Genomic DNA, 27,081 nt, shown 5'->3' with positions numbered 1-27,081 from the left:
TCGACTGACCCTACACGGGGCTTCCACGGGTGGTGGTGACTGCCCATCGTTGATAGGTATCTCTACCTCGACCTCTTCTCTCGTGTCCCTGTTGGCACGTGAGATTGCACAACTGAGATGCTTAGGATTCTTCACTGACAGTTTCTGCGACTGACTCTTCTAGCAGTGAGAAATCACCTTCTACTCATTCAGGTATATCCCCATGGATTCTTGATACTGGAGCATCTTTTCATATGACTTATGATTCTTTCACTTTGACCTCCATTCGACCTGTCGAGTCTCCTGTTCGTGTGCTTACGGATGATGGCACTCCCCTTCTTGTAGCTAGTCGAGATACTCTTAGCACTTCTTCATTTCATGTTCTCTCTGTCGCTCATGTTTCTCGACTTACCATGCAGCTCATATCTGGTGGTCAGACTGTTGACTCTATTTATAGGGTCATTCTCGATTTTGATTCGTGTTCTGTTTAGGATCGTCGCACGGGCGCTCTACTTGGTGCTAGCCCTCGACTCTCTAATGGTCTCTAGGAGCTTGACTGGCTTTATCTTCCCTCTTCTACCACCGCCACCAGTCTCACAACCCCTGTTGCTGCATCTACCAGCTCTTTTCAGGAGTGGCATCATCGTCTTGGCCATTTATGTGATTCTCATCCCTCGTCTTTGGTTCATCATGGTGTTCTGGGGTCTGTCTCCGGTAATGTTTTATTGGATTGTCTGGGTTTTACGCTTGGTAAGAAGATTCAACTACCATCTCCTCATAGTGAGTCATTGTTTGAGCGTCCTTTTGAACTCGTTCACTTTGATGTTTGGTGTCCGGCCACCTTCTCTTCGAAAGGGGGTTATCGCTACTATATTATTTTTGTAGATGATTTTTCTCGGTACATTTGGATCTATTTCATGTCTTCTCCTAGTGAGGTCTTATCTATATACAAAAAAAACTACTGCCATGTTTTCCACTCATATTCGGTTTTTTCACGCAGATTCAGCTGGTGAATACATCTCCCATGCGCTGCGAGGACTTCTTGCTGAGCAGGATATGCTTACTCGGTTCTCTTGTCCTGGTGCTCATGATCATAATGGTGTGGCGAGGCTGATACCACTTCCACCTATCTCATCAACAGTAAGCCATGTACTGCTCTAGAGGCTAGTGTTCCTCTTGAGCGTATTTCTGGTCGTTCACTCGATTATTCGGTGCTTCATTTATTTGGTTGTGTTTGCTATATTTTACTTGCCGCTCATGAACACACCAAACTGACTGCACAGTCTATTGAGTGTGTCTTTATCGGATATAGTGATGAGCATAAAGGCTACCGGTGTTGGGATCCCGTCAGTCGTCGGATGTGTATTTTCCAGGATGTCACCTTTGATGAGTCACGTCCATTCTACCGGCGCCCATCCTCCTCGGGCTTTTCCATAGAGGATATCTCTTTTCTTACATTTCCGGATACACCTCGCGACCTCCCAAAGCGTCCTCGAGACCTCCCAAATACACCCCCACCGTGACACTCTCACGTAATAACGAGCCGATGTTGTATACGCCCAGGGGCCCCCGAGGACGCGGAGGGGTCCCTCCCACGCCTAGTGGCAGCCCTACGCTCTGCGCTGGGGAGAAGACGGAGGCAATCAACTTAGTCCACCAATGACTATGCCCACAGCTAGCAAGGAAATCAACACAGTCCACCGACTATGCGAGCCTAGGTGCTAGACGCGGCATTTGCTTGCTTCTTCCTGGATCTTGAACTATCTTGTGCCAGATTTAAATCTGACGATTTTAAAAGTTGATGTTTGAAAAACAAAAGGGGGTGGATTTTCTTTTGCGCTTTCTCGTTTCGCCGGTTTTGAAGCCTCTTTTTCTGGATGACATTTTCTGAGGAGCTAAACGCTCCGCATAGGCCCTAGGCGCCAAGGAGCGTGAAAGCAAGGACTTGCCGTGCTAGGGGCAAACATTTTCAATGGTCGACCCCCGCTCGAGGGGTCCAGATTGGAGCACGATACCCCCACAAAGAGTCTCGGGAGGCCTCAGGGCGTCCTGGGGCGATGACCAAAGGGACAGAATGGGGAATCGCTCGAGCGCCAAAGGGGGCTCCTCGACACCACCTCAGGAGCCTTGCCGGCCATAATGCCACCCGTCACCCCTGGTGTCATAAAAAATGTGCGGGACCGGGACCCGCAGGCATAGAGTACCGGAAGGGGCTCCACCTGCGTCACCTACAAAGTAGGAGCTATCCAGGAGGAGCAACGGAAGGGACCGACGCAAATCCACGAGGGCCTAAGGACTAAGCCGCGACAAGAAACGAGGCCATCGACCAAGCGTGCAGCAGCACAAACGATGCCTCGGGAGGATGGGACCTCTTGAGGGCCTTGACTGTTGTTGCTCCCGAGCGACGACTGGGTCATCGACGGGCCTATGCTAGGAAGCCAAGCCGCAACGACTACCAGCGAGCGAGCCATCGATTCAAGAGCGAAAGGAAAATGGGAGAACGACGAAGGTAACACACAAAAGCCTAACGCCAAACATTGCTCAGTTCATGGTCCAACATTATAGGGGCAGGATAACAGAAGCTGGGGGACGCCTAGGGGGAGAGGTCATCGACACCACCCTTGGCGCCGGCAGGCTCAGCGTCGGAGCTCTCCTCCTCGCTGGAGATGGGCACCCAGACATACCACTCCACCAGGGCATCCACGTGTGGGCGCACTTCGTCCCGGAGAAGGAACCGGGGCTCAACAGGCACCGGCTCAACGACATGCTAGAGATCGAGCTCCAGGACGAGGCGACACGGGTTGGAGAAGACAAGCGTCAAGGCAAGGCCCAGAAGCTCGCGTGCGTCGGACGTGTTGTCCTCCTCCATGCGGGAGACACCGGCCTCCAGCGTCTCCACCACCTTCTGGAAGAAGGCGAGGTAGCCCCGTCGCTGTTCACCCTTCGCAGCATCTGGGCATCCCCCACAAATCGGCGCGTTGCGCACGCCGCCCGCCCGGCGATGCCCGCGAACTGCTTGTCGCACTGGGACGCCATCATCCGGGCATACACCACCTCGTCTTGGGTGGCCTGAACGGCGTGAGCCGCCTCCTGGACCTTCCTCGGCAGCGAAGCCAACTCCGCCTTGGCCTCCATTTCGCCCTGGCGGGCGGCCTCGGCGCTCTCGAGTTGAGCCCGCAGCCCCTCCGCCTCCTCCTGAAGCTTGTCGAGCTTGAGCTTATTGGTTGTGGGCGCTCTAGAGAGAAGGGAAGATCAACCACCAAGCAGCGGACGAGACAAACAGGAAAAGGTAGTGCAGAAGGGGGACTTACTCATCACTCAGGGCCCAGCGGTGGCGGACGCGCGGCGCCCTCAGGGCCCTCCACCGCTGGTCCTCGGGGCGGACGAGGGCGCGGACGAAGCCGGGCGCTTCCCCCTGCCAGAATCGCCCTTGGAGACGCCATGGAAGACTAAGAAATGAAGGGGAAAATAAGTTTTTTCTCAGTAGAGCGAAGGAAGCAGAGAGGGAGGCTCAAGTTCGCAGTGCCTCCCCTTGCCAAGGCGGGGCACATTTATAGGTGAGCCGCGGCCACCAAGCATCATGGGAGCACGAGCGTTGCGCGCCCCTCGGGCGCCATGAGGTGGGCCTGCAGGCGCATTGTGTTGGAAATATGCCCTAGAGGCAATAATAAATTAGTTATTATTATATTTCTTAGTTCATGATAATCGTTTATTATCCATGCTATAATTGTATTGATTGGAAACACAATACTTGTGTGGATACATAGACAAAACACTGTCCCTAGTAAGCCTCTAGTTGACTAGATCGTTGATCAAAGATGGTCAAGGTTTCCTGGCCATAGGCAAGTGTTGTCACTTGATAACGGGATCACATCATTAGGAGAATCATGTGATGGACTAGACCCAAACTAATAGATGTAGCATGTTGATCGTGTCATTTTGTTGCTACTGTTTTCTGCGTGTCAAGTATTTGTTCCTATGACCATGAGATCATATAACTCACGGACACCGGAGGAATGCTTTGTGTGTATCAAACGTCGCAACGTAACTGGGTGACTATAAAGATGCTCTACAGGTATCTCCGAAGGTGTTCGTTGAGTTAGTATGGATCGAGACTGGGATTTGTCACTCCGTGTGACGGAGAGGTATCTCGGGGCCCACTCGGTAATACAACATCACATACAAGCCTTGCAAGCAAAGTAACTTAGTGTAAGTTGCGGGATCTTGTATTACGGAACGAGTAAAGAGACTTGCCGGTAAACGAGATTGAAATAGGTATGCGGATACCGACGATCGAATCTCGGGCAAGTAACATACCGAAGGACAAAGGGAATGACATACGGGATTATATGAATCCTTGGCACTGAGGTTCAAACGATAAGATCTTCGTAGAATATGTAGGATCCAATATGGGCATCCAGGTCCCGCTATTGGATATTGACCGAGGAGTCACTCGGGTCATGTCTACATAGTTCTCGAACCCGCAGGGTCTGCACACTTAAGGTTCGACGTTGTTTTATGCGTATTTGAGTTATATGGTTGGTTACCGAATGTTGTTCGGAGTCCCGGATGAGATCCAGGACATCACGAGGAGCTCCGGAATGGTCCGGAGGTAAAGATTGATATATAGGAAGTCCTGTTTTGGTCACCGGAAAAGTTTCGGGGTCATCAGTAGTGTACCGGGAGTGCCGGGAGGGGTGCCGGGGACCATCGGGAGGGATGTCACGCCCCAAGGGGTCTCATGGGCTATGGGAAGAGATAAACCAGCCCCTAGTGGGCTGGAATAAGTTCCCACTAAGGCCCATAAGGTTTGAGAAGGAAAAAACACAAGGTGGAAAGAGTTTCCAAGTGGGAAGGTGGAATCCTACTCCAAGTAGGATTGGAGTAGGACTCCTCCACCTCCAATTTCGGCCAAACCTTGAGGGTTTGAGGCTGCCTCTTCCCTCCCCCTGCCTCCTATATATACTGAGGTATTAGGGTTGATTTGAGACAACTTTTGCCACGGCAGCCCAACCACATACCTCCACGGTTTTACCTCTAGATCGCGTGTCTGCGGAGCTCGGGCGGAGCCCTGCTGAGATTAGATCACCACCAACCTCCGGAGCGCCGTCACGCTGCCGGAGAACTCATCTACCTCTCCGTCTCTCTTGCTGGATCAAGAAGGCCGAGATCATCGTCCAGTTGTACGTGTGCTGAACGCGGAGGTGCCGTCCGTTCGGCACTAGATCGGAGCGGATCGTGGGACGGATCGCAGGACGGTTCGCGGGGCGGATCGAGGGACGTGAGGACGTTCCACTACATCAACTGTGTTCACTAACGCTTCTGCTGTACGGTCTACAAGGGTACGTAGATCACTCATCCCCTCGCGTAGATGGACATCACCATGATAGGTCTTCGTGCGCGTAGGAAATTTTTTGTTTCCCATGCGCTGTTCCCCAACACATTGCCGCCCACGTCGCCTCACCTGTCAACCGTGTGGTCACGTCCGTGAGGGCCGTTAGGCGTGGGTTGACCACACTGATGCCATTCAATGAAACAATGATGGTCATCGCGGTTCTTGGATATCGTGCCATCATGGTCTGGTGCGCCCCAGACTCCTCGGGGAGCGATAGCGTCGCCCCGTTGCGGCTGGACACGTGTGCCGCCTAGCCCACACACAATTAGGGCCCGCGATGCTTCAGGCACCGTCAAGGCTTTGCCAAGAAGCCAACCCGAGCGCGCCTTGGGCTCGGTGGCTACTGTCGGCGTTCTGGGAATGGGGGTACCCAGACCTCCCTGCCTACGGCCCAGGGTTGGCCCACTTCATCGATCGAAAGCCAACAAGACCGGCATCACTCAAGGCAAGGCCCTCGCGAGGGAGCAAGCTTCGTGAGGAGAAATAGTATCAAGACCCGTAGGGGGCCTCCTCAGGGCCCCTCCGAAGCGGCGGATATTTTGACGCGAGACCCAGCCTCAGGAGAAGGGTGACGTGGGGGGAGGACAAGCGAGCAGTAGACAACAGGACTGTGAAGTTTCCCCTTTAGTGCAAAGGGGGCAAAGGACGTACCAGGGATCCCCAAGGCATCTCCCAAAGGTTTCCATTCTAGTGCAACAAGGCCACCACCGCCGCCGGCAGGACGAACGTCATCCCTGGACCCGTCCCTGCTACGGAGGCAACCACTTTGCAGGCGAAGACTACTTTTGGGCAGGGGAGAATGTTCCCCTATCCCCCTTCGAAATTGGCCGTTGTGGGATCCCTTCCCGCCGAACCAATAAGGGAAGAGGACTAGGGCCACCACTATATATAGAGGACAGGTTACTTCGTTGAGGGGGATCCAATCCATTCATTCACCCATTAGCACCACACAAAGGCCACCCAGCCTCCGGAGGCCCTCGAGCACTGTACTAGTTCATCCACCAACCTCCACGAGAGGCAATCCACCAAAGCAGGAGTAGGGTATTACGCTTCCCAGCAGCCCGAACCTGGGTAAACTATCGTGTTCTGTGTCTTCCTCACCATCGAGTGAGTTTTCTGCCATCCACAGCGAATAAAGAGTTAGGTGAGGCGAGCCCGCGATAAATCTTTGCACATGCCCCTGAGTTCGAATCTTTAGGGTTTTGAGGAGCCTGAAATCCGACAGACACATCCTCAACGACGGGGATCCTTGCGGGGGACGCCAGGAGACTTGTCCACCTTCTCCTCGCGACATCAGCAGGCGAGGGCGGGGCTGCGCTGCTACCAGGCACATCGCTCGTGCGATGGTTCGGCGTGCCATGGTCGCTCTCTCGAACCCCGGCCGGCGGCGAGAAGCCGCGTGCCTGGCCAGGGGGCTGGCCAGCCCTGTTGCCCATCGGAAGCCCACGCAGAGGAAGGGCCGGTCACTCCTGAAGCAAGAACGCACGTAAAATGTGGGCAGACGGGGCGGGGGGTGGTTACTCATCCTTGGCGGTCCACCTCTTCCCCTTCTTCAGCGCCCTTGGCAGAACCTCAGCGCTGCCCTTGGGTCGGGCCTGAGGTGCAGGCTCGCCACCTCCCGCTGCCGCAGCAGGGGGCTCCGCGCCTGCTATGCCCCCGTCTCGGAGGCCATCATGACATGCGCGTCCCGAGGCCCCTCGTGGCCTCCTGTAAGCGCCCCCACTAGTCGAAGCAGGGCATCGCCCGGGCAAAGTCTCCCCTGTTCGTGTACTTGTACTAGAGGGGCCCCTTATGGGGGAGGCCGTCGATGGACTTACCAAGCAGAACCTGGAGCACCCCGTCGAGCGAGTCGCCCTGCAGGATCGTCTTGTCCGAAGAAGGACCACTTCATACGAGAGTTACGTTGAAGCTGGGCAATTTGCCGCCTGAGGAATTCCCTCATGATCAGCGCGGCGGTCACCCCCGCTTCCTTCAAAGTCTCCAATCTCCCCCACACCAGCGACAACCTCAGGTCGGCGAGTGGAGGATGCTCCCACGTGGAGCTCGACGCTTCCGGGAAAGACAAGGTCAATAGCAGGGGTTGCACTGCCCCTCGTCCAAAAACACCCATTGCTGCCTGAAGCCTTTGGCGACGTGATCGATCTCCATATCGATGCATTTGCCCGCCGTCACGCCCGTTGCCTCAAGGGACACGCACCTGGAGCGTTGGTCGGGCGCGGCCAGCTGAAGGGAGAAGAATTGCCGGAGAAGCGCCACCGAAGGAGGGACGACAAGGGAAGCCTCATAGAGAAATGCGAAGGACGGGAAGAGGAAAAAACAGACCTCGGGTCAAGGTGTAGTGCATGAATCTGTTAATGCATGAGCACGATGTCGAAGAACTCCGAGAATGGAGTAAGTAGGCTGGAGAAGAGTTCCGGGCGGTGAAGAGCGATGGAAGTTGCCGACAACTCGGTGGGGAGGGGGGCTCGAAGCCGGCAAGATCTTGGTTGGCCGCCTTTCGCTCGAGGTGGCCGCGACCATGGGGAGGATCTTGTTGAGCCCCTCGCGGTTCAGCACCGTGGACCTGCCCAATGTGGGTCCCAATGTCTAGCGTCCTTCTTCCGCCACCATTCCCTCGCTCTCCCCGCTCGGAGGAGTTGCGGCGGTGCGGTGGGGGAAGGGCGGTGGCTTCTTTGCAGATGGGAGCAATCTTATGCAAGAAGAAAGACGCAGGGAGACGACGCGAGGCAAGAGAGAGGAATGACATGCCAACCGCGGGCGCGGGCTTTGTGCCAGTTCGGGTTGGTTACCGAGGTGTCATGGGAAGCACCAAGGGCGTCCCATAACTGGCCGAGCGCCACGCTGCCCGGGCCCGCAGGTAGTTAGGGCCCACTTCACCTTGCCCCTCCCGTTGGGAGGAGTCGTACCCAGCGCGGGCCCGGGGGCTACTGTCGAGCCCTTGGGACCGGCGGTATCCAGGACCGTCGGCATGCGGCCCCGGACGCGATCCGGCCGATAAGTTTGGTTAGGCCCATCGGCCAGCCCAACAAATAGGACCCTTGCGAGGGCCCTCACCACGCGAGGTGAGCACTTGGAGGTTGTCACCAAGGGCCTCGGGAGGGCATCCGTCATGAGGCTTCCCTTTGAGACCCTCGTGTGATAGGCCCGCCGAGGGCGACTTGGCGGGGCCCCGTGACCCGGCTCCTTCACGTGGATGAGGCGAGCTATGCAGGCGGTGTAGGAGCGGTGCCAGCACGCGCTTACAGGGAGGATTTCCCCTTCGATGCTAAATAGGTTGGGCCAGCTAGCGTGCTCCCGAAGCGGCCCCAAAGGTTTCCCGTTCGGTGCAAGGGGGCTAAATCTAGGGGCTCGGCAGGACGGAGGTCATCCCCGAGCCCACTAGCACGTCATGAAGAAAAGTTTTTGCACGCGAAGAATGCCTTTGTGAGGGCGGATTGCAGTCTTGTCCCCTTTCGAAAATGGTCGTTGTGGCAACCTTTCCCGCCAATGTTTTTGGGGGAAGAGGACCAAGGCCAGTATATAAGAGAGGCCCAGCCTCCATAGAAGGGACCCAACCTCATCCCCCGGCTAGGGCAAGAACACACCTTTGTACTCGTCTTCCACCTCGAGCAATCCCATGACAAGCAGGAGTAGGGTTTTACACCGCGAGGTGGCCCAAACCTAGGTAAATTGCCGTGTGTTTTAGCTCATTTTCCTGGCTTGCGCCGCCGGAGAGTCGCTGTGTAGCCGCGATGCAGAACAGGGTAGGAGAGAGAGAGCACCCCAATGTTCGAACCTTTCCTTGGGTCCGCGGAGCCCTGATTCCGACAAGAACTAACATGATTGATGTTATTTTTAGAAGAATTACTATGGTGTTGTTTTTGTGCCGAAAATAAAAGTTTTCGGAATCGTGTGAACCTTTTTGATGACTTTTTCTGAAATAAATAAGAAATACTGGAGTGAAGAACCACCAGACGGTTGCACCAGGTGCCCTCAAGCCATCTAGGTGCAGACACCCCCTAGGCATGTCCTGATAGCTTGGGACCACCTCGTGTCTCCGTTTAGCATGATTCCAATGCTGAAAAATCCTATAAATACCAAAAAGTCCAAAAGTTAACTTAGAACTTTTGCTCCATTGCCACAAGCCTCTGTACTGAAGAAAACTCATTCGGAGTCCTGTTCCGGCAACTCGTCGGAGGGGGCAATCATCACTGGGGCCATCTTCTTCATCCCGGCGGTGTCCATGACGAGGAGGGGGTATTTCACCCTCGGGGCTGAGGGTATGTACAACTAGCTATATGATTGATCTCTCTCTCTCTCTCGTGTTCTTGAGATGTCACGACTGGTGTGTTATGAGCTTTGTTAATATAGTTGGATCATATGGTGTTCTTCCCTTGCTATCTTGAAGTGATGAAATGGATCTTTCTGTTTGAGATTTCGTTATATGAGATTGAATACATTTGGTTTGAAAACACCTGATGTATGTCTTACATGTGGATACCCATGGTGACAATGGGCTATTCTATTGATTCACTTGATATATGTTATGACATCAACTTGCTGATTCCGGTGACAATGAGGGATCTATGCACATGGGGTGATGCACGTTTTTATCCTACCTTCTCTGATCAAAATCTTGGGGGTACTCTTTGAATTTCTATTGCATGGATTGAATATGAAGAATATGAAATTGTTCAATGCATATCATATAATTGACTCACGGATACTTATGGTGATATTGGAGTATCTAGGTGACATTGGAGTTGATTGATGTGTATCATATAATGTTATTTTAGTATGAAATCTAGGGATGTTTGTGACACTTATAGTAATAGCTCAATAGATTGATCGTAAAGGATAACTTTGATGTGATTCTACTACCTATAATAATTTCATCTTATGTTATCCCCTAGATATGATATTTGGAGTGATTCGTTGTCGCACATTGAGGGGCGATCATATGATTCTATTATGTTAACATTGTTGAGAGATTTCACTAGTAAAGTATAAACCCTATGACTTCTTTCCAAGCATTAATATACCATTTTGCTCGCTGTTTAACACTTGTTATCTTGCTATTTTATATTTTCAGAATTAAAAAACCTATATCTACTATCCATACTACACTTGTTTCACCATCTCTTCGCTGAACTAGTGCATCTATACAATTTGCCATTTTATTGGGTGTGTTGGGGACACAAGAGATTTCTTGTATTTGATTGCAAGGTTGTTTGAAAAAGATCATCTTCATCCTACGCCTCTCATGGATTGATAAACTTTAGATCATCCACTTGAGGGAAAATTGCTACTTTCCTACATAACTCTGTGCTTGGAGGCCCAACACAGTCTACAAGAATAAATTTGTATAGTAGACATCACAATGCACGGCGGACAATCCAGAGAAGGCAAAGCAAAAGGTAAGCCACAATGTCGTGGTAAGGCGGATCGATCTAAAGAGCGGAAGCAATGGAACTTGGATATGTCCAAGCTCAAGTGATATAGCTGCAACCAGATGGGTCACTATGTAAAGGATTGTCCGAAACATAATAAGCGGGAGATCAAGGAAAATTTGGCGAAGCAGGAAGACGAACGTCCACGTGTTCTGATGGTTGAAGTTTGTGATCTAATCCAAAAGGTGGTTGTGAAACCGAACCAAAAGGTGATACTTCATGAGAAGAATGTAATATCGATGTTATCCAGGAACCAAAATGTGGCATGGTATCTAGCCACAGGTGCAAATACAACTTGACGGGGTGCAAGGAGAAATTCCTCGAGCTGGAATATGATGTTGAAGGCTCGGTGAAGTTCGATTATGGTTCAAATATGGAGATTTGCGGGCAAGGTTTTGTCCTCTTCGAGGGTGTCGCAGGCGAACATTGGATACTCATTGGACTTTACTACATCCCACGGCTTCGCAACAACATCATCTCCATCGGAAAACTTGACGATAATGGATGCAAGCTGGATATTGAGAACGGAGTGATGACGATCTTCGACAACTATGAGACATGATAGCGTGTGTGAATCACACACGCAACATGCTCTATATCCTCAACCTTGATCAATCTCAACCGGAGTGTTGTCTCACCAAGAGTGATGATGATTTGTGGTTATGGCATGCTGGATTTTGACACGTTAACTTCTACGCCTTGAAGAAGATGTCAAAGATGGAGATGCTATCCAGGATGCCATTTATCGACCATGTTGATCGAGTATGTGACAAGTGCTTGGTTGTAAAATAGCACCGCAAGCACTTCCCTGCTCAGTCTACCTATTGTGCAAGAGATGCACTCAAACTGGTCCATGGTGATCTATGTGGCCCTATCACCCCCGAACTCACGAAGGAAAGAAATACTTCTTCCTTGTAGTGGATGACTAATCGAGATATATGTGGTTCGTTCTCCTATGATCTAAAGATGAGGCGTTCGAAGCATTCAAGAAGCTACAGGCTACAACATGGATGAAACACAAACTGAAGGTTCGCGCTCTACAGACAGATTGGGGCGTAGATTTTATGTCGAACGAGTTCAGTGACTACTGCGAGAATATTGGCATAAAAGGTTCCTCACGACACCTTATACGCCACAGAAATATGGGGTTGTTGAAAGGTGCAATCAAACGGTCATTAAACGGTCATTGACATGGCAAGGAGTTTACACAATATCAAAAACTTCCGGGGGGGGGGGGGGCTTTTTAGGGAGAAGCTGCCTCGACGGCGGTTTAACTTCTGAAACCGGCTCCAACAAAGGCGGTGATCGGCAAGACTCCTTGTAAAGCAATTTACGAACATAAGACGAATGTGCCTTATCTATGGACATTTGGGTGCGTGGTGCATGCGAAGACGGCGGAGCCGTTTCTCTCAGAGCTTGCCAATAGTAGCACCAAGATGGTGTTCATTGGATACGAGAGGAGTTCCGGCACCAAAGCATACCGCTTCTACGACCCACGAACCAAGCGTCTAGGCATTTCACGTGATGTCTTGTTTGTAGAAAACCAAGCGTGGAATTGGAACGCGACAATCGACGATGCTCCAACGAGTAACATATTCACAGTTGAATTTGCAACCGATGATGATGCAGGGGAGGACGTACATGTGGTTGGAAAGACGCCCAACCATGGTGACCACAATGGAATTGATCACCATAGTGCTGACACCGTCGACGAAATGCATGTGTTGTAAGGTGGTAGTGACAACAACGCGCACGACACTGGCTGAGATCTCGGCGGCAACATCGACAACGAAGCACATAGTGACGACGATAATCAAGATGATGGTCACGGTCACGACGACTACGCCGACAACGCGGATGTCGACGACACGCTCGGGACTCAGTCATCTACCTCAAGTGCATCGACGTCGACAAAATTTGTGTAGCCTCCTTTGCAAGACACAAAGGACTCTTTCGGGCCTCGTCTCTACAAGACCCTCAAGAAAGTCTACAAGCACACAAAGTCAGTTACGCTCGACTACTCCGGACTATATTTGCTCAGAGTTAAGCCAGCGAGCTTTGTATAGGCGAGGAAAAGTTTAAGCTGGACGCACGCCATGGATGAGGAGATGAAGGCGATTGAGAATTATGGCAGGTATACTTTGACAACGCGACCTCCAAACCAAAAGGCCATCGGGTTGGATTGGGTGTACGAGTTAAAGAAGGAGACGAAGAGTGACATTGTGAAGTACAAGGCAAGGCTCGTCGTGAAGGGCTACGTACAACGTCAAGTAGTTGACTATGATGAGGTGCTTGTATCGGTTGCTCGACTCAAAATGGTGATAGTGCTCCTAGCTTTGATAGCACAAGAGGATCGAAAAGTTCATCGTATGGATGTTAAATCTGCTTTCCTCAACAACGATCTCACAAAAGCAGTGTACGTGGAATAACCTCTCGCTCACGAGAAGAAAGACAAAGAACGAAAAGTTTACAAGCTCAAGAAGGCACTTTACGGGTTGAAGGCCGCACCAAGAGCTTGAAACTCAATGTTAAACCAAAGTTTGGTCACACTCGGGAGATAGTCTACCAAGCACCGAAAAGCAGGTAACGATTGAAGACGCGACCAAAAATGAGCATTGGCGCCAAGCACTGAACGAGGTGACAATAGTTAAGATCGTCCCTAAAATGCTGCGAGTAATGGCAAAAGCAATGCCAAAGAAAATGCCTATGGATAGTAGCAGTTGAGTTTGGGATCCGGATCGTACAGAGGACGTCGTTTAGGGGGTGAATGTCAGAGCTAAACACGGATGTGTATTCGAGTAGTACTCTAGTTTTCTGTTCTGTCAAGACGTTTCTTCGACGACGCCGAAGTAAATTCGATCGAGTTGTCGCTAGAACAAGCCAGCTTCACGCACGGAAGTAAACGGCTGTACACAACATGTACGCTAGCTTCCTGGGAACAAATTAAGCTACTACTTGGTTGCTTCGTCGAGCTAGCTTACACGTAGCGTAGGTGTGTTCTGAATTTTGGCCGAAAAAAGTTCGGCCGTCTCGGCCCGGGGCGAGAAGTACCTTTCAGCAGACAAATATATTTTGGTCAAATTTCGTCTGATTTTTTTGAAAATGGCCGAAATTTGGCCATCTCGGCTTCGGGCGAAAAATTCCACAAACCGAAAATCAAAACGCTCCGGTGGTTCGATCAAGCGAGTTAAAAAACAAACACTATGCATGTACTGTCATTGGCAGCAGCCGTGGGGAGAGGAGCCGAGAAGAAATGAGATGCTTTTAAACTTAAATTTGACAATAGTTTGAGAAAATATATATACCTTTTGTGTTGCAGATAATGTTTGATATTTGCGATGAGGGACTGCGCATCCAAGCAGCAAGCAGGCTGAGAGACACCCTCACAAACTGAATATGGCAACTGAATCTGTGTGAAAATGGTGGTTAGAAGCCTCCTCATGTCCGGGTTGGGAGACACCCGCACAAATGCCCCGCACTCGAACTGCCCACTCCTCTGGACCTGGTGGTATAAACTCCTCGCGAGTGTGGTCTTGCCGGTGCCCTCAAGTCCAACCAGAGATACAACCTTGAGCCGGTCCACCTTTTCATTATGCAGCATGTCGGCAAGCTTATCCATTCGTCCGCGCATCAGTTCCCGATGTACAACTGGAAGCATTCGTCCCACGGACAAAAGTTTAGGCTGCTTGTTGATGCTTTTGTGATCGATTTTGTACCTTTGCCTTCTCCCATTTGCATTCTTGGCTCGAGCCTCAAGCATCTTGAATTCGAACTGGGCATTTTCTTGCTTCTCTTCTGGCGTGAGCAGGGCATCATCATCCATGTAGTTCTTGGTGTCGTAGCAAAGTTCCCGGACCTCTCTCATCCAGCACTTGGCCGTGAAGCTCAGAGGTTCCTCCGCCTCCGACTGATGCATGAGGGAGACACTTAATCCATCGAGCTCCTTTCTTAGCCTCTGAATCTCATCCTCGCTAACCACGTTCTGTACAGTGGTCGGCGAGCGGAGTTGCCGGAGGAGGGGACCAGCAGGGCCCAGCGAAGCAGTAACAGGAAAAGCCATCACCCTCCCAAGATCATCAGGATCATCCATCTTCAATGGCCTAAACCGAGAGAGACCGAGCAGAATTAATCTGCCTCCTCCTGAAATATGGAACCCCGGCCCGATGGATTAGTGTCATCCACGGATGCCGAATGAAAAGATAGAGAGATAGAGAGAGAGAGAGAGAGAGAGTTAGCGCCATTACCGGGCCGAGCAGATCAATATGCGCGCACGTCGACGACCAAGTGCTGGATTACCCCGCCAGCCGAGGAATTCTTGTTTCAATATCAGGAGAAAGCTGGAGAGGAGACTAGACTAAGACATAGAGTAGGTTGGGTTGATACTTGGTAGTGAAAAGTACCCGCTGAACTGAACTCCAGTGAATTCACAAGAAATGTATGCATAAAAGCCACTACAACTTTATGATATTACTTATAATAATTGCAGCATTGCCCCCTTTTGTTTTTGCAAATTTACACTCTTACCTCGTCGTTACAAATCAGCCCCCGCACCCGCATTTCCTGCTTCTTAGATGTGAGCCACAAACAAACCGACGCGTTCGCTTAAGAGCATGCATTATTGAGGTCGACGCTCCTCTCGAGTCACACCCACACTACCAGCCAGCCACGGAGCTAGGCGATTCATGTGTCCATCCAACGAATCACATCGAGATAGATGGAGTTCATCGGAGTTGGGCTTAGCATGCTCTTCAATTCCATCTTGCCGCATCTTGCAAAAAAGATGAAGGAATCAAAGCTAAATAAGATTGCCATCCATAGTGATATTGATGATTTCAGGAGGGAGGCTGACTTGCTGGAATCTAAACTTGAAGATGCCTACTCCCGGCATGAAGGTGCCCACAAAGCCAAGCTGCTGGAGACCAACGGGAATCTCAAAAACCTATGTCATGATACGCACGATTGTATCCACCAGTTCACGCGAAGGGGGTCTATGAAGATCACGGAGTTTACAAAGAAGATCAAAAAATTGAAAGACGATGTCTACAAGTTAAGCAAGGACACCGACAAATTCATGGATTCAGTCAAAGAGCAGCACCTTGGACGCCCTTGTCGGTATGCTACTTCCAGCGATTTCGTTGGCAGGCATAAGCGCCTCGCTGAGCTGCAGGAACTTGTGCATGATCTTCCCGGTTGCTGGCAGGAAGAGCCCAAGGTGATCTCCATCGTTGGCTTCGCTGGCTCAGGTAAGACCTTTCTTGCCAAGGAATTCTATGAAAGCACTGAAGTCGGCGTGAAATTCAAAAACCGCACCTGGGTTACTGACGCTGGCAGCCATGCCGAGGTTGCCAAGAACATACTCATGGGAATTGACAAACGAGGCAACCATGCTGAGGATGCCTTGGATCTCCAGCGCCTCTGTGACAGCCTGCGGAATTACCTAGAAACGTCCACTCATCAGTAAGCACTCGTACTTCTTCAATATGCTAATTAGTTTGTTTTTTTATTGAGAAAAAGGCTTCTTACCGATTAAGCTAATGGAATCAAACTTCTTTCGAGTAAGCCATCTTTTATATGTAAATCTTCTAAAATATAACTCTGGACATTTTTTCTAAATGAATATGATTTTTAAGAAAGGGAGGTTCAACCCCGGCCTCTGTATCAATCGATGCATACATCCATTTTTATTATTTATTTCATGAAGGTCTGATAAGATCATACATCAAGCCACCAGAAGCCACCACTCACACCTACAAACATGATAATGTTGTGTGCTCTCACTCTACATATCAAAAACCATTGTCATAATCGATCCATCCCTATAACGTATCGGAACAACAAACGGAGCAGCAAATCTAAAGCATATACCACTTGCACAAGTTCTAGAAGCCGTCATCATCATCGAATCACTGTCCCATCTTTAGTAAAGAGATCCGTATCACCCATGCCAGTCCGTCCATCCGTCGTCGCCACCACGGCGCCAAGGGCGCAACCGTCCTGCGCTCGTCCATCCTGACATGAAGGCTCGGAAAGATTTGTCATGCATAGCACTTACCGAGTAGGCATGACACGGTGTAGCACCTGTCGGCCACGCATAACTTGACATCTCCACCGAAGCTCCGATCAAGACGAAGCCGCTCCACCACCTTCCTTTGTCTTCCAGCGCTGCTCCAGAAAGGATGCTCCCAAAAGAAGCAGGACACCGTAGTGCCGCCATCGTCCGATATGAAAGACCAGATCCTAGGGTTTCCCCGGAGCATTACGAGCGGGTCAACAGTAGTTACACGATGATGCCTTCATCCAGGTAACGGCCAGAATCGCCGTCGCCTGCCATTGGCTCGGTTTTCAACGGCAACTATGTCTTTCCCACTCGCAGCCGGGACTGGATGACAGATTGCAAGATCCAACCATCCAGCCTCAGGCCGACCACCTCCGACGGAGGAGATGACCGCCACTGCCGGGTGCACTGGCCAGAATAGATCTGATCAGAGGCCGCCGAGCAATCCACCAGGCCCTCCATACCGCCGCAGATCTGAAGTCGGATGACGCGCTACCGCCGCATAGCCCGTCGACACCATCCGAACCAGGTCAACCACCGCACGGAGCTGGCCGTGTCTGGCCATCCCGACATGCCTGCAGCCGTCGTCGCCCGAGGCAGGGCGGGCCACCGTCGTCGTCGACGCAGCCATCGTTGTCGCTCCGCAGATCGGCCATGCCTCCCCGCGTGTATGGGCCCCGCACCACCCCTTGGGCGCAGAAGAGAGGCATGCCTCCGCCACCGCCATCGGCCCCCGAGGGTTTGCCCAACGGCGTCCCTCGACGGTGATGGAGGGAGGAGAGGATGGAGTGCGCGCCCCCGACGGCTAGTGTTTGGGCGCCGCGCGAGTCGCCCTAGCGGGGGCGACGTGGGGGCTGGACGCGAGAGCCTGACTTCAAGCTAGACATAGGTGCATCCTCCTAAATGAATATGATATTAAGTATTAACTAGTACAAAATAACCAGGGTGGATTTGCATATCTAGATTTTCTATATATATTGTTATAATATTTTTTCATACTATTCACCCCTACGCTAATATTAATAAAAAAAACTTATGTCCAGTGCAACATTTGAATCTTAGGAAACATGATTAAACTTTGGTACACATATTTTCCTATTTTATGCTAGGTTGTTGACAAAGACTTTGATGTGTGGCCATGTAAGTTCAAAAGCATCGGGGGTATATGTGTCCCACAATGCAAAGCCATTTGCTTAGATATTCCTTCTCAGATTGTTTTTACAATTTATTATTTAGGGCTTTTAGAGAAATCTAACATTGATGGTTAAAATCTGAACCTTGTTGCCCCTTCCATCCTCTGCCTCACCATTGCCCTCACTTCAGTTTTTTTAATACCATGCCAACTTGACCCATATGGTTCGTTGTCTTCTCATCTTACTGTAATTCTCTAGCTCTCTTTCTAATCAAAATCAACAGAATGGTATCAAAACTGGTAATATGTTATGCCACCCACGCCCATCATAACTTGTCATTTTCTGATTGAGCCCACAATATTGCTTTCTCCACTCGTCGCAGAAACAATATCTACCATTATCCTCCCAAGCTACAAAATGTTATTCCATCTAGTATTTCTGCTATGGTACCATTGAAATATTAAAAATCATGGAAGAAGATTGTAGCCATAATGTGCAGTTCAAGAAAATACAATCTGATCCCATATAAGAATCTTTGTATATTAAGTGTATTATTGTTGGCAACAAGTACTTTTCTAAACTCTCTTTATTCAACATTACAAACTTTACATATAAAAGGCAAGTCATGTTCATTATCCACGTCATTTTGCCTATTTGCCATGTAGGTACTTAATTGTAATCGATGATATGAAGAGGTGGAACATGTGGAACGATATAAAATATGCCTTCAAGGATGTGAAAGGCTTAGTCCTTGTGACAACGACCATTCAAGAAGTAGCTAACACTTGCAGCCAAGGCATTAATAGTTATGTGTACAGGTTGTCACCCCTCGATCGGGAGGAGTCTTTAGAACTGTTCAAGAGAGACTGGGGCCATAAAGGGGATTTTGGTCATGCTGAAAAAATATTGAAGAAATGTGATGGTCTACCGCTTGCTATAGTTGATGTGGCCCATTATTTGCAGCGTCAGGGAGAGTTGACAAGTACTCGATGCAATGATGCTTGCAGTAATCTTGGTGCACTTTTGGTGAAAGTGGATGACTGCGAGTTGGAACGAATGCAATGGGTGCTTATGAATACATACACCAGTCTGCCTGGTGCTATCAGATCCTGCTTGCTATATTTTTGCATGTACAAGCGAAATATGGATGCACTCCCCAAGAGGAGTTCTCTGATGTGGCGATGGCAAGCCGAAGGATTTGTTGACAGAAAGACTGGATGTAAATATTTGAACACCCTCATCAACCACAACATCATTGAGTCCATGGAAGTACAAACAGACGGAATAACAAAGAGATGCCGACCTCATGGAATGATGGCCGAGTACATTTCTAAGATCTCCAAGTTCGAGAAGTTTGCTGCTTTGGTGTCTGATCCAGTAGAGATGCCAAACAATGACGTCCGCCGGCTTTCCTTTGAAGCTGGCAGTGCTGCAGATGATGGGAAATTTTCGAAGATGGATTTAAGTATAGTCCTGACTCTCGCAGTTTCAGGAAAAGGATGCAAAGCTATTCTGAATTTCAAAAAGTATGAGCTGATTGCAGTTTTGGATCTGAAAGAATGTACTAATCTGGAACACAGTCATGTCAATTATATATGCAAGCTGGTGCATCTGAAATACCTGAGCCTCGGGGACAGTATAGGGGAGATACCAAAGGCCATTGGGAAACTGATACATTTAGTGACGCTGGAGATGAGCACAAACAAAACAGTGAAGGTGTATAAAGACGTCCTCCAGCTACCCAAGTTAAGACGCCTCATTGGAAGGTTTATTATGCTTGGAGAGAAACAAGATGGTGTCCTATATAAATTCTTGGAGAAAGAGAGTGTCCTAGAGACGATTACAGGGTTTGTGACCAAAGATGGCGAAAGTTTCCCGAAGCTGATGCTTCATATGTGGAAGTTGAGGAAGGTGAAAATAGTTTGCGATGCCACTAAAGAAAATGCCACATGCAAGAAGGGAAAGCAAGCAGATGACAAGGAGGATCTTACAAAGGCGATCAAGGAGTTCCTTCTTAGAGGCACGGATACTTTTCAAGACAAGCAGAATGGACAGAGCTGTTCCCTATCAATAAACTTCACAAATAACAATGGTAAACCGTGGGCCCCACCCCTGGAATTTCTAAAATGTCCCGGCAGTCTGTGCTCGCTCAAATTGCACGGCGGGTGGGGACTGTTCAAGTGTCCTAAACAGTTTACAGAGATATCTGGTATTACGAAGCTGTGCCTTTCACACACTACCCTGGAGGGTAAAGATATCCTTGCCAGTCTGACTAATATGACTGCACTGGAATATCTCAAGCTGGTAGAAGTAATTCTGGGGCCCCTCACGATAGAATCGGGAACATTCCAAAGATTGATGAGGCTATGCCTCGTGGGTGACACAATCCCAGAAGGCATAACAATCCAACGTGAAGCTCTGCCCCATCTTGTCTCACTTCATCTCATCTCTCAAGCTCCCATCTTTAAAGTTGAAGAAGATAATCAAGTCCAGCCTCAGGTTGAAGACCAGATCTCTGAAATTGAAGATAACCAAGTTCAGCTAATGAACATAGCAGAGCCTAATAAGGTTGTTGGCGACCAGATCTCTGAAGCTCAAGATAATCAAGTGCAGCTTCCGAACGGATGCCTCGAAAGTCTAAGGGAAATCGCACTCCAATGCGGAGTCAACCATGCCATGCACGCAGCGTGGGAAAGAGCTGCAAAGGGCCATTCCAATAGGCCCGCCGTTCTGTTGCTTCCTCCCAACGCATAATTAAGCACGGACAAGGTCCCCAGCCGCCGTTAGCTGCTTCCTAATAAATGATGTATACTCGCCCCTGTTTGTATTCATCAACGGAGCCACTTCTTTGCTTGCTTGCTGCAAGGATCGGGACAGCATTGATGGATGCTTCAGTTTGGACATACCGTCATGTGTGCTTGCTTTCCTTTGTCTCCCATGATCAAGTTTACCACGTTGTTCACCTTACCTTACACAAACTACCTGAGTGCTTGTGCTTGCAAATTGTTGTATTTTTATTATATGGTGAAATAATGATTGCTGTTGTTGTATCTTAATTATATTGTGCAACATGGATTGCAATTGGTGTGTCCTTATTATGTTGTGTAAGAAAGCTATGGAACCTAAATATTTTAATGGTTCAACACCAACCGTGACAAATAATATTTACATACCCATGCATATCAAGCAGCATTGTCCACTTCCCTTTTATGCTTATCACTCTTCTACTTCTTCTTGCTCTACCAACTATCACAGTAGTTTATTTGCAAGAGAAATGTTCCATCAAATAAATCTAGGATATCTTCCTCAACCAACTACCACAGTAGTTTATTTGCAAGAGAAATGTTCCATCAAATAAATCTAGGATATCTTCCTCAACCAACTATCACATTAGTTTATTTGCAAGAGAAATGTTCCATAAAATAAATCTAGGATATCTTGTATACGAAAGTCACCGAAATTGGTATTCCACAAATCTCGTGTGTTGATTGATGTCTGGTGGCTAGGGGTTGTTCTAGGCCAATCAATTGAAGGATCTAAAGTGGTGTTTCGTTTACCAAAGAAAAGGTATGATCTTTATGCTCAGACTAGTTTTACAAGGTGAAAACTTAGATTCCGCACTCGGATGGTTGGATCCAGTAACGGCGGTGATTGAGCGCCGCTTCTTTTATAAAAGCATTGATGTCGAACAAACTCGCCATGAGTGTAGTGTCATGAGATGGTTGGTGTGGATACGGTTATCGTTGTAGTTTATCAGTCGCTTAGTTTTTTTTCCTCGCCTGAACATAGCTTTGGTCTTGCATGCCTTTGCTATTTGCCGGCATATTTTTTCTATGTGTGCGTTGGTATTGGTTGTGTGCATCCTATCTATGTAGAGGCCATGTGTGTGCTTATTGTGTTTCTCTCCTCTTCATGTTTCACTTTGAGTCAATAAAATCACCCTTTATGGATGCGTAAGATGCCGGTTGTGAACTCATCTTGCTTGCATCCCCTTGATGTGATCTTAATGTTTCTCCTACATCAAGACTTATGTATTTTGAATAGCAACAACAAGATTTGGGACTGCAAAAGTTATGAATTAGAGCAATCTCGGTGAAGATTGTGAAATGACATCTTAAAGAAGAAAAAGGTGTTGGATCTGATCTTCACAACCTTAGGAATGGTCTTTCTCTCTCCCTCCTTCCCTCCTCCTCCTCCTCCTTCTTCTTCGAAGGAGGCTCAAGTCAAATTCATCACTCTAGTTGGTGGTTGCCAGGATGGGAGGCTACCTTCTTCCCTCGCGCACAAAGTCTAAAATGGCCCTAAGCCATAACCCTAATGGGTAGTGGTTTCTTGCACATCTTTGGGCTTCCTAAATTAAAGGCTATAAATGACCATCTCTTTACCTCCCACAAGAGGAGGATATCTTGTCAAGCGTTAAATAATTGTATACGTACAACCCTACATTACATGGATTTACATAGATTGATCATACGTCCTCCACATTAGTTTGTTTGTACTCCTCGTATTTTGGGTTTTTAACTAATCAAATATACATGAAAAGGGAGTGCAACTCATATGGTTATGTTATTTATGGTAGAACCAACCCATAAGGATTCACGTCCTTGAATTGGCACCGGTGCTCACAGTTTTTCAAATTTATCTCAGGCTTTCCAGCGATGTTCCTTCAATAGAAAGATACGTTCCCTTTGACTACAAGATACCTGTGGTGACCTTGTTAATCTCAACATGTTTTGTCGGTTCAATACCTTGAAGGTTTTCATAAAGCTGGACATCTCTGCGTCCATATGGATGAGTTTATAAGTGTTTATGTGAATATCTACGGTTGTAATGTGTTAAAAAAACAATGGATTATAGATTGTATGTTTGTCATTAAATAATTCATTAAAATAAAAGTTAACTAAATTTGTATGAAACATATTTTGCTATCAAATTGTGATAAAAATTTAACCCAAAATCTATATCTATACCTTACTAATAAAGAAAATAGGTATTCTTAGTCCCTCGTGCTATTTTATAGAAAAACCACTAATATTTTTCATACTAAACGTGCAGTACATATAATGTTTTTTTCAATACTCATACCTTCTAAACCGTAACTCCAAATTTAACATATTATATATGAAATTTGATTAAAAATATATATAGAATCTGAATATGATGTTATTTGACATGTTAACCATTAAAAATACTATTTAATGTGCAATCTTAATCAATAATGCATTATCCGGTTTTCTTTCATACCGGTATTGATCCGGATTGGGGATAAACACCTCACCAAAATCAGAATTGGAGAAGAAAATGAAGATCACTTGCCTGTTTCTTTGTACATATTAAATCTATATGCAAGCCGTGTAGATATAGAAGACCTGTGGAATCTTGAACTACACTTTTGTAGGCTAAGACCATCTTTATTTTGGCCGTAGCTACAAATTCTCAGATTATAGACCAACTTTTGTAAATCAAGAGCATGTGGTATTCTTAACCATTCAGAAAAAAACTATTTAAGGTGCAATCTTAATCAATAATGCATTGTCTGACTTTTTCCATGCCGGTATTGGTCAGGATTGGGGATAAACACCTTATCAAAATCAGAATTGGAGAAGAAAATGAAGATCACTTGCCGTTTCTTTATACATATTAAATCTAAATGCAAGTCGTGTTGAAATGGAAAATCCGTGGAATTTTGAACTACGCTTTTATAGGCTAAAACCATCTTTATTTGAATCGTAGCTACAAGTTCTCAGATTATAGACCAATTATTTTAAATAAAAAATATATGATATTTTTTTTCTCCGGTTGCAACGCATGTATCCTTTTGCTAGTATCTACTAAAAGATGCAAAATATGGAAAGATCCAAATTCAGAGTTGAAGCGGTAGCAGCAGACTCCACGTCAGACAATTAAGGCACGGCTCTTACATGTGCAAAGTTACCCAACCATACCGCAACTTTGAAGTATTATCATCAGCTGATCAAGTAGTTGCAGTATAGTCCTTAATATTTTCATAATTCATTTGATGAAGATAGTACAGAGTTCAGCACCCTGTGTACTGTGCACATATTTCATGAAAGATATTTTTTCGATAATTATTAGCAGCACGCGGTGGGTCGATACATGCATTTCAAAGACTTTTGGCCACCGCCAAAACACCATTTTGTATCATCTATTGAAGTTGCTCTTGGAGTTACCTTTTTTTTTGAAGATGTAAAAAGAATTTTTTGAATATGTAAATTTCTATATCTCCAGGTTTAGATGTTAAATTTGTATTTTCTATTAGAGATGCTCTTCCACATCCACACCCTAAACTTTCCAGAATTATTATCAGTCAATCAACTGGTTGGAACACAGTCCCTTATGTTTTGATAATTCATTTCATGAAGATATTACTCGTTTCAGCACCCTATGAATGTAGATAAGGTCAGATAAGGCCCAGGTCTGTTGTGCGGCCGCTATGCTGCGGTGGATTGAGAAGAGTGAAATATGGAAGAAGAAAAATGCAAACTTAAGGTTCTAGTAGTAGTGAGTGAATGCGAATTTGCCATTTGGTCCCATGTTCCAGTCGTACTCTAGATGGAATCTCAGACTTTTCGCCGTGTGCTTGCCACCACAAATTAGGAGGTCCACACAAGATTTGAATGCTTGGTCGTCCATTCACCAAGGATGATATGGACGGATGCCATACATACATGAATCAAGGAGATGACAACGAACTGCCAATGACTCGTTCAACAATTCTAATTTTTTTGCGCAAATCTCCTAATCTATTTATCTTTAAATATGGTAGTACAATAAACATCAGAAATAATAAAGATTATATCCAAATTCATATACAACCTAGCGATGACTACAAACACTGAAGCGGGCCGAATACGCGCAGTCGTCATCGCCCTTCCCTCATCAGAGTCGAACAAAACTTGTTGTAGAAGACAGTCGGAAAGTCGTCGTGCTAAGACCCTATAGGACCAGCGCACCAGAACAACAAACGTCATCGATGAAGAGTAACGTAGATCTACAGGAACCAATCTGAAAACACACGAACATAGACGAATGACGAACATATTCGAGCAAATTCATCAAAAACAAATCCGCCAGGGACACACCTCGACATGCACACGCAAGATGCACCACCAAAACGAGCGTTGGACAAGAAGTACCTTATTCCATCTTTAAGGAGTCATCGTCGTCTCATATTTTGAACAGGACATAAACCCTAACAAAATTCAAAAAACACATTTAAAAATGAAGCCCTTCCATGGGCAAGGGCTGGGAGCCATCACGTCTCCATGACCTCAAGGCCACCGGAGACGAGGCGGACCAGCGCCGGCACCGGTGGGAGGCGAAGAAACCCTAATTTTCTTAGAGGAGGGGACGGCTGCGTGAGCAAAGGAGGACCCACTCGTCCAATAATTCTAGCTAGCTAGGTACAGTGGTTCTACAGCAAGTGTGTGCCTACTTCCAAGCATGAAGTGTTCGCATACGAAACAAAAGAATGTAGTCCACATAAATTTTCTCCATATGACGCTGATATATTGTTGGTATGCGTATATGATGTCGGTATTTCCACGGAAGATATATGAGGCTGATAGAAAAGACCTCGCCAAGTGCACCGATCGAGCTAGAATTATCATCAACTGGTTACTACAGACTCTTAATTTTTACAAAATTATTGTCATGTACTCCGTCCATCCAAAAAAACTTGTTCAGGCATAGTTTTTTTCTTCAAAAAACCCCTTGGGCTTATAAATCCGTTGCAATCAGGCCCTTCTTCCCCCCCCCCCCCCCCCCCCCCCCCCCCGCCCGCCGAGCCACCGTCGCGAGGCTCCTTCAGGACCAGCGCCGTCCAATACGTGCGCCTCCCAACTACACCACTGCCGCCCTCCTGCGCCGCTGCCCTCCACCACCGACTTTCGTGGGAATGAACCTAACAATAGTACTAGAGGTACGAACGAGGGGCGAAGCCTAGCTACGGCGCAGTGGTTGCACTCCAATGTACGAGTTCGGGACCCATTCTGGATGGTAAAGACCCTATGTCTCGAGACTGGAGGCTAGTGTTTTCTTATGGGTGGTGTGAGAATATAGAATGCTCAACCCTTGCTCAGGAGCTCGGGTGCTGCTTATATAGAGTGCGCCACGACCGACCGAGCGTCATTACAATGGTGAGTTAACGCTAATAACTATGAAAGCTACTAGTAAAAGCAGCACTAACTCTAGCATTACTGGTAACGCCGGTCTTAACTGCACTTCATGTGCTAGTTTAAGTTTGTTGTCGTCGCAGCCTCTTCGTCGTCCACACTTTGCTTTGGTCCGAGTGTCGAGGCACGTCCGACTGACAGAAGATGGTCCGAGTGACCTTGAGAATTCGAGTGAGAACCTATTTTCCCGAGTGAGACCTAGACTTCACCAGTAGCTTCGAGGTCATTGATGTCCATGTGGGGCCTTAGCTGGGCCTAGGAATGCAGGTCCGTGGCCCTACCCCTGATGTACAACCCCGTCAGTAGCCCCCGAATCGGTTGAGATTTTACTGGCCGAGTGAAAGGCACTTCTTAGTGTCCTCGGTGTCTCGGAGACGCCGGTGCCGTAGCTCAGGGAAACTTCGCTCAGACTCTCAGTAAACCACTACGGATTCAGGAGTAAAAAATTCCGAGTGTTCGAGCATGTCTGCATGCTTGCAGTCGGTAGAAATTGTTTATCTTTCGGGAGATAAGTTCTCGATTCGGACGATCGTGAGCCTGGAGCTCCGAATGCCCAGCGGGGAGTTAGGACGGATCCTATTCGTGCTATGGTAAGGGCGATCAGGTCACCCTCTCGTCTATCCGAGTGATTCGAGTCTCGTAGAAGGACGAGCCACTGGATGTTTGGTTCACTTCATTCTAAGCCTTGGACGCGGAATCCATTTGGGTCGTGAGTGCGGCGGAGTTTCCGTGTTTTTTGAATTGAGGGAGCGTGCTAGGGGGAGCGGAACCGACGGCGACGTGGGAGTTGGAGGAAGTGGTGAGGCACCTTGATTCCTGCGCCTGAAATGTTGATGTCGCGGTGCAAGCATGTTGTCCTAGGGATCTTGCAGATCCCCTCTTGGCAGGCGGATTA

The 27,081-nt window shown here is 48.0% G+C and overlaps 2 protein-coding genes across 6 annotated transcripts in view; one reads left to right on the top strand and one right to left on the bottom strand.

Annotated features, from left to right (window-relative positions):
• The window catches only part of LOC123442630, a 28,791-nt gene extending 13,593 nt beyond the window's left edge, over positions 1–15,198 (bottom strand). For all 5 annotated transcript variants that reach the window (XM_045118728.1, XM_045118729.1, XM_045118731.1 and 2 more), the window contains exons 1-2: positions 15,048–15,198; positions 14,109–14,943 (exon numbers count right to left, since the gene is read on the bottom strand). In XM_045118728.1, the coding sequence (XP_044974663.1) occupies positions 14,109–14,893 (785 nt within the window). In that variant the 5' untranslated portion in view covers positions 14,894–14,943; positions 15,048–15,198. The remainder of the gene's footprint in view (positions 1–14,108; positions 14,944–15,047) is intronic.
• Positions 15,199–15,376: 178 nt separating this feature from the next.
• LOC123442629 (disease resistance protein RGA4-like) lies at positions 15,377–21,104 on the top strand. The gene is made up of 2 exons (XM_045118727.1): positions 15,377–16,260; positions 18,657–21,104. The coding sequence occupies exons 1-2, from the start codon at positions 15,518–15,520 to the stop codon at positions 20,743–20,745; spliced, it is 2,832 nt and encodes a 943-aa protein (XP_044974662.1). The 5' UTR covers positions 15,377–15,517; the 3' UTR covers positions 20,746–21,104.
• The last annotated feature ends 5,977 nt before the right edge of the window (positions 21,105–27,081 follow it).

Source organism: Hordeum vulgare, chromosome 3H (genome assembly GCF_904849725.1).
Source record: "Hordeum vulgare subsp. vulgare chromosome 3H, MorexV3_pseudomolecules_assembly, whole genome shotgun sequence".
Classification (NCBI taxonomy): Eukaryota; Viridiplantae; Streptophyta; class Magnoliopsida; order Poales; family Poaceae; genus Hordeum; species Hordeum vulgare.
Note: the sequence above shows the minus strand (reverse complement) of the source record. Positions and strands in the feature narration are given on the sequence as shown.

Excerpts from the sequence above, each read along its gene's own strand:
- LOC123442629 (XM_045118727.1), top strand. The coding sequence starts at position 15,518 with ATGGAGTTCATCGGAGTTGGGCTTAGCATGCTCTTCAATTCCATCTTG. Across the intron at positions 16,261-18,656 it reads CTAGAAACGTCCACTCATCA|GTACTTAATTGTAATCGATG; the intron begins GTAAGCACTCGT and ends TTTGCCATGTAG.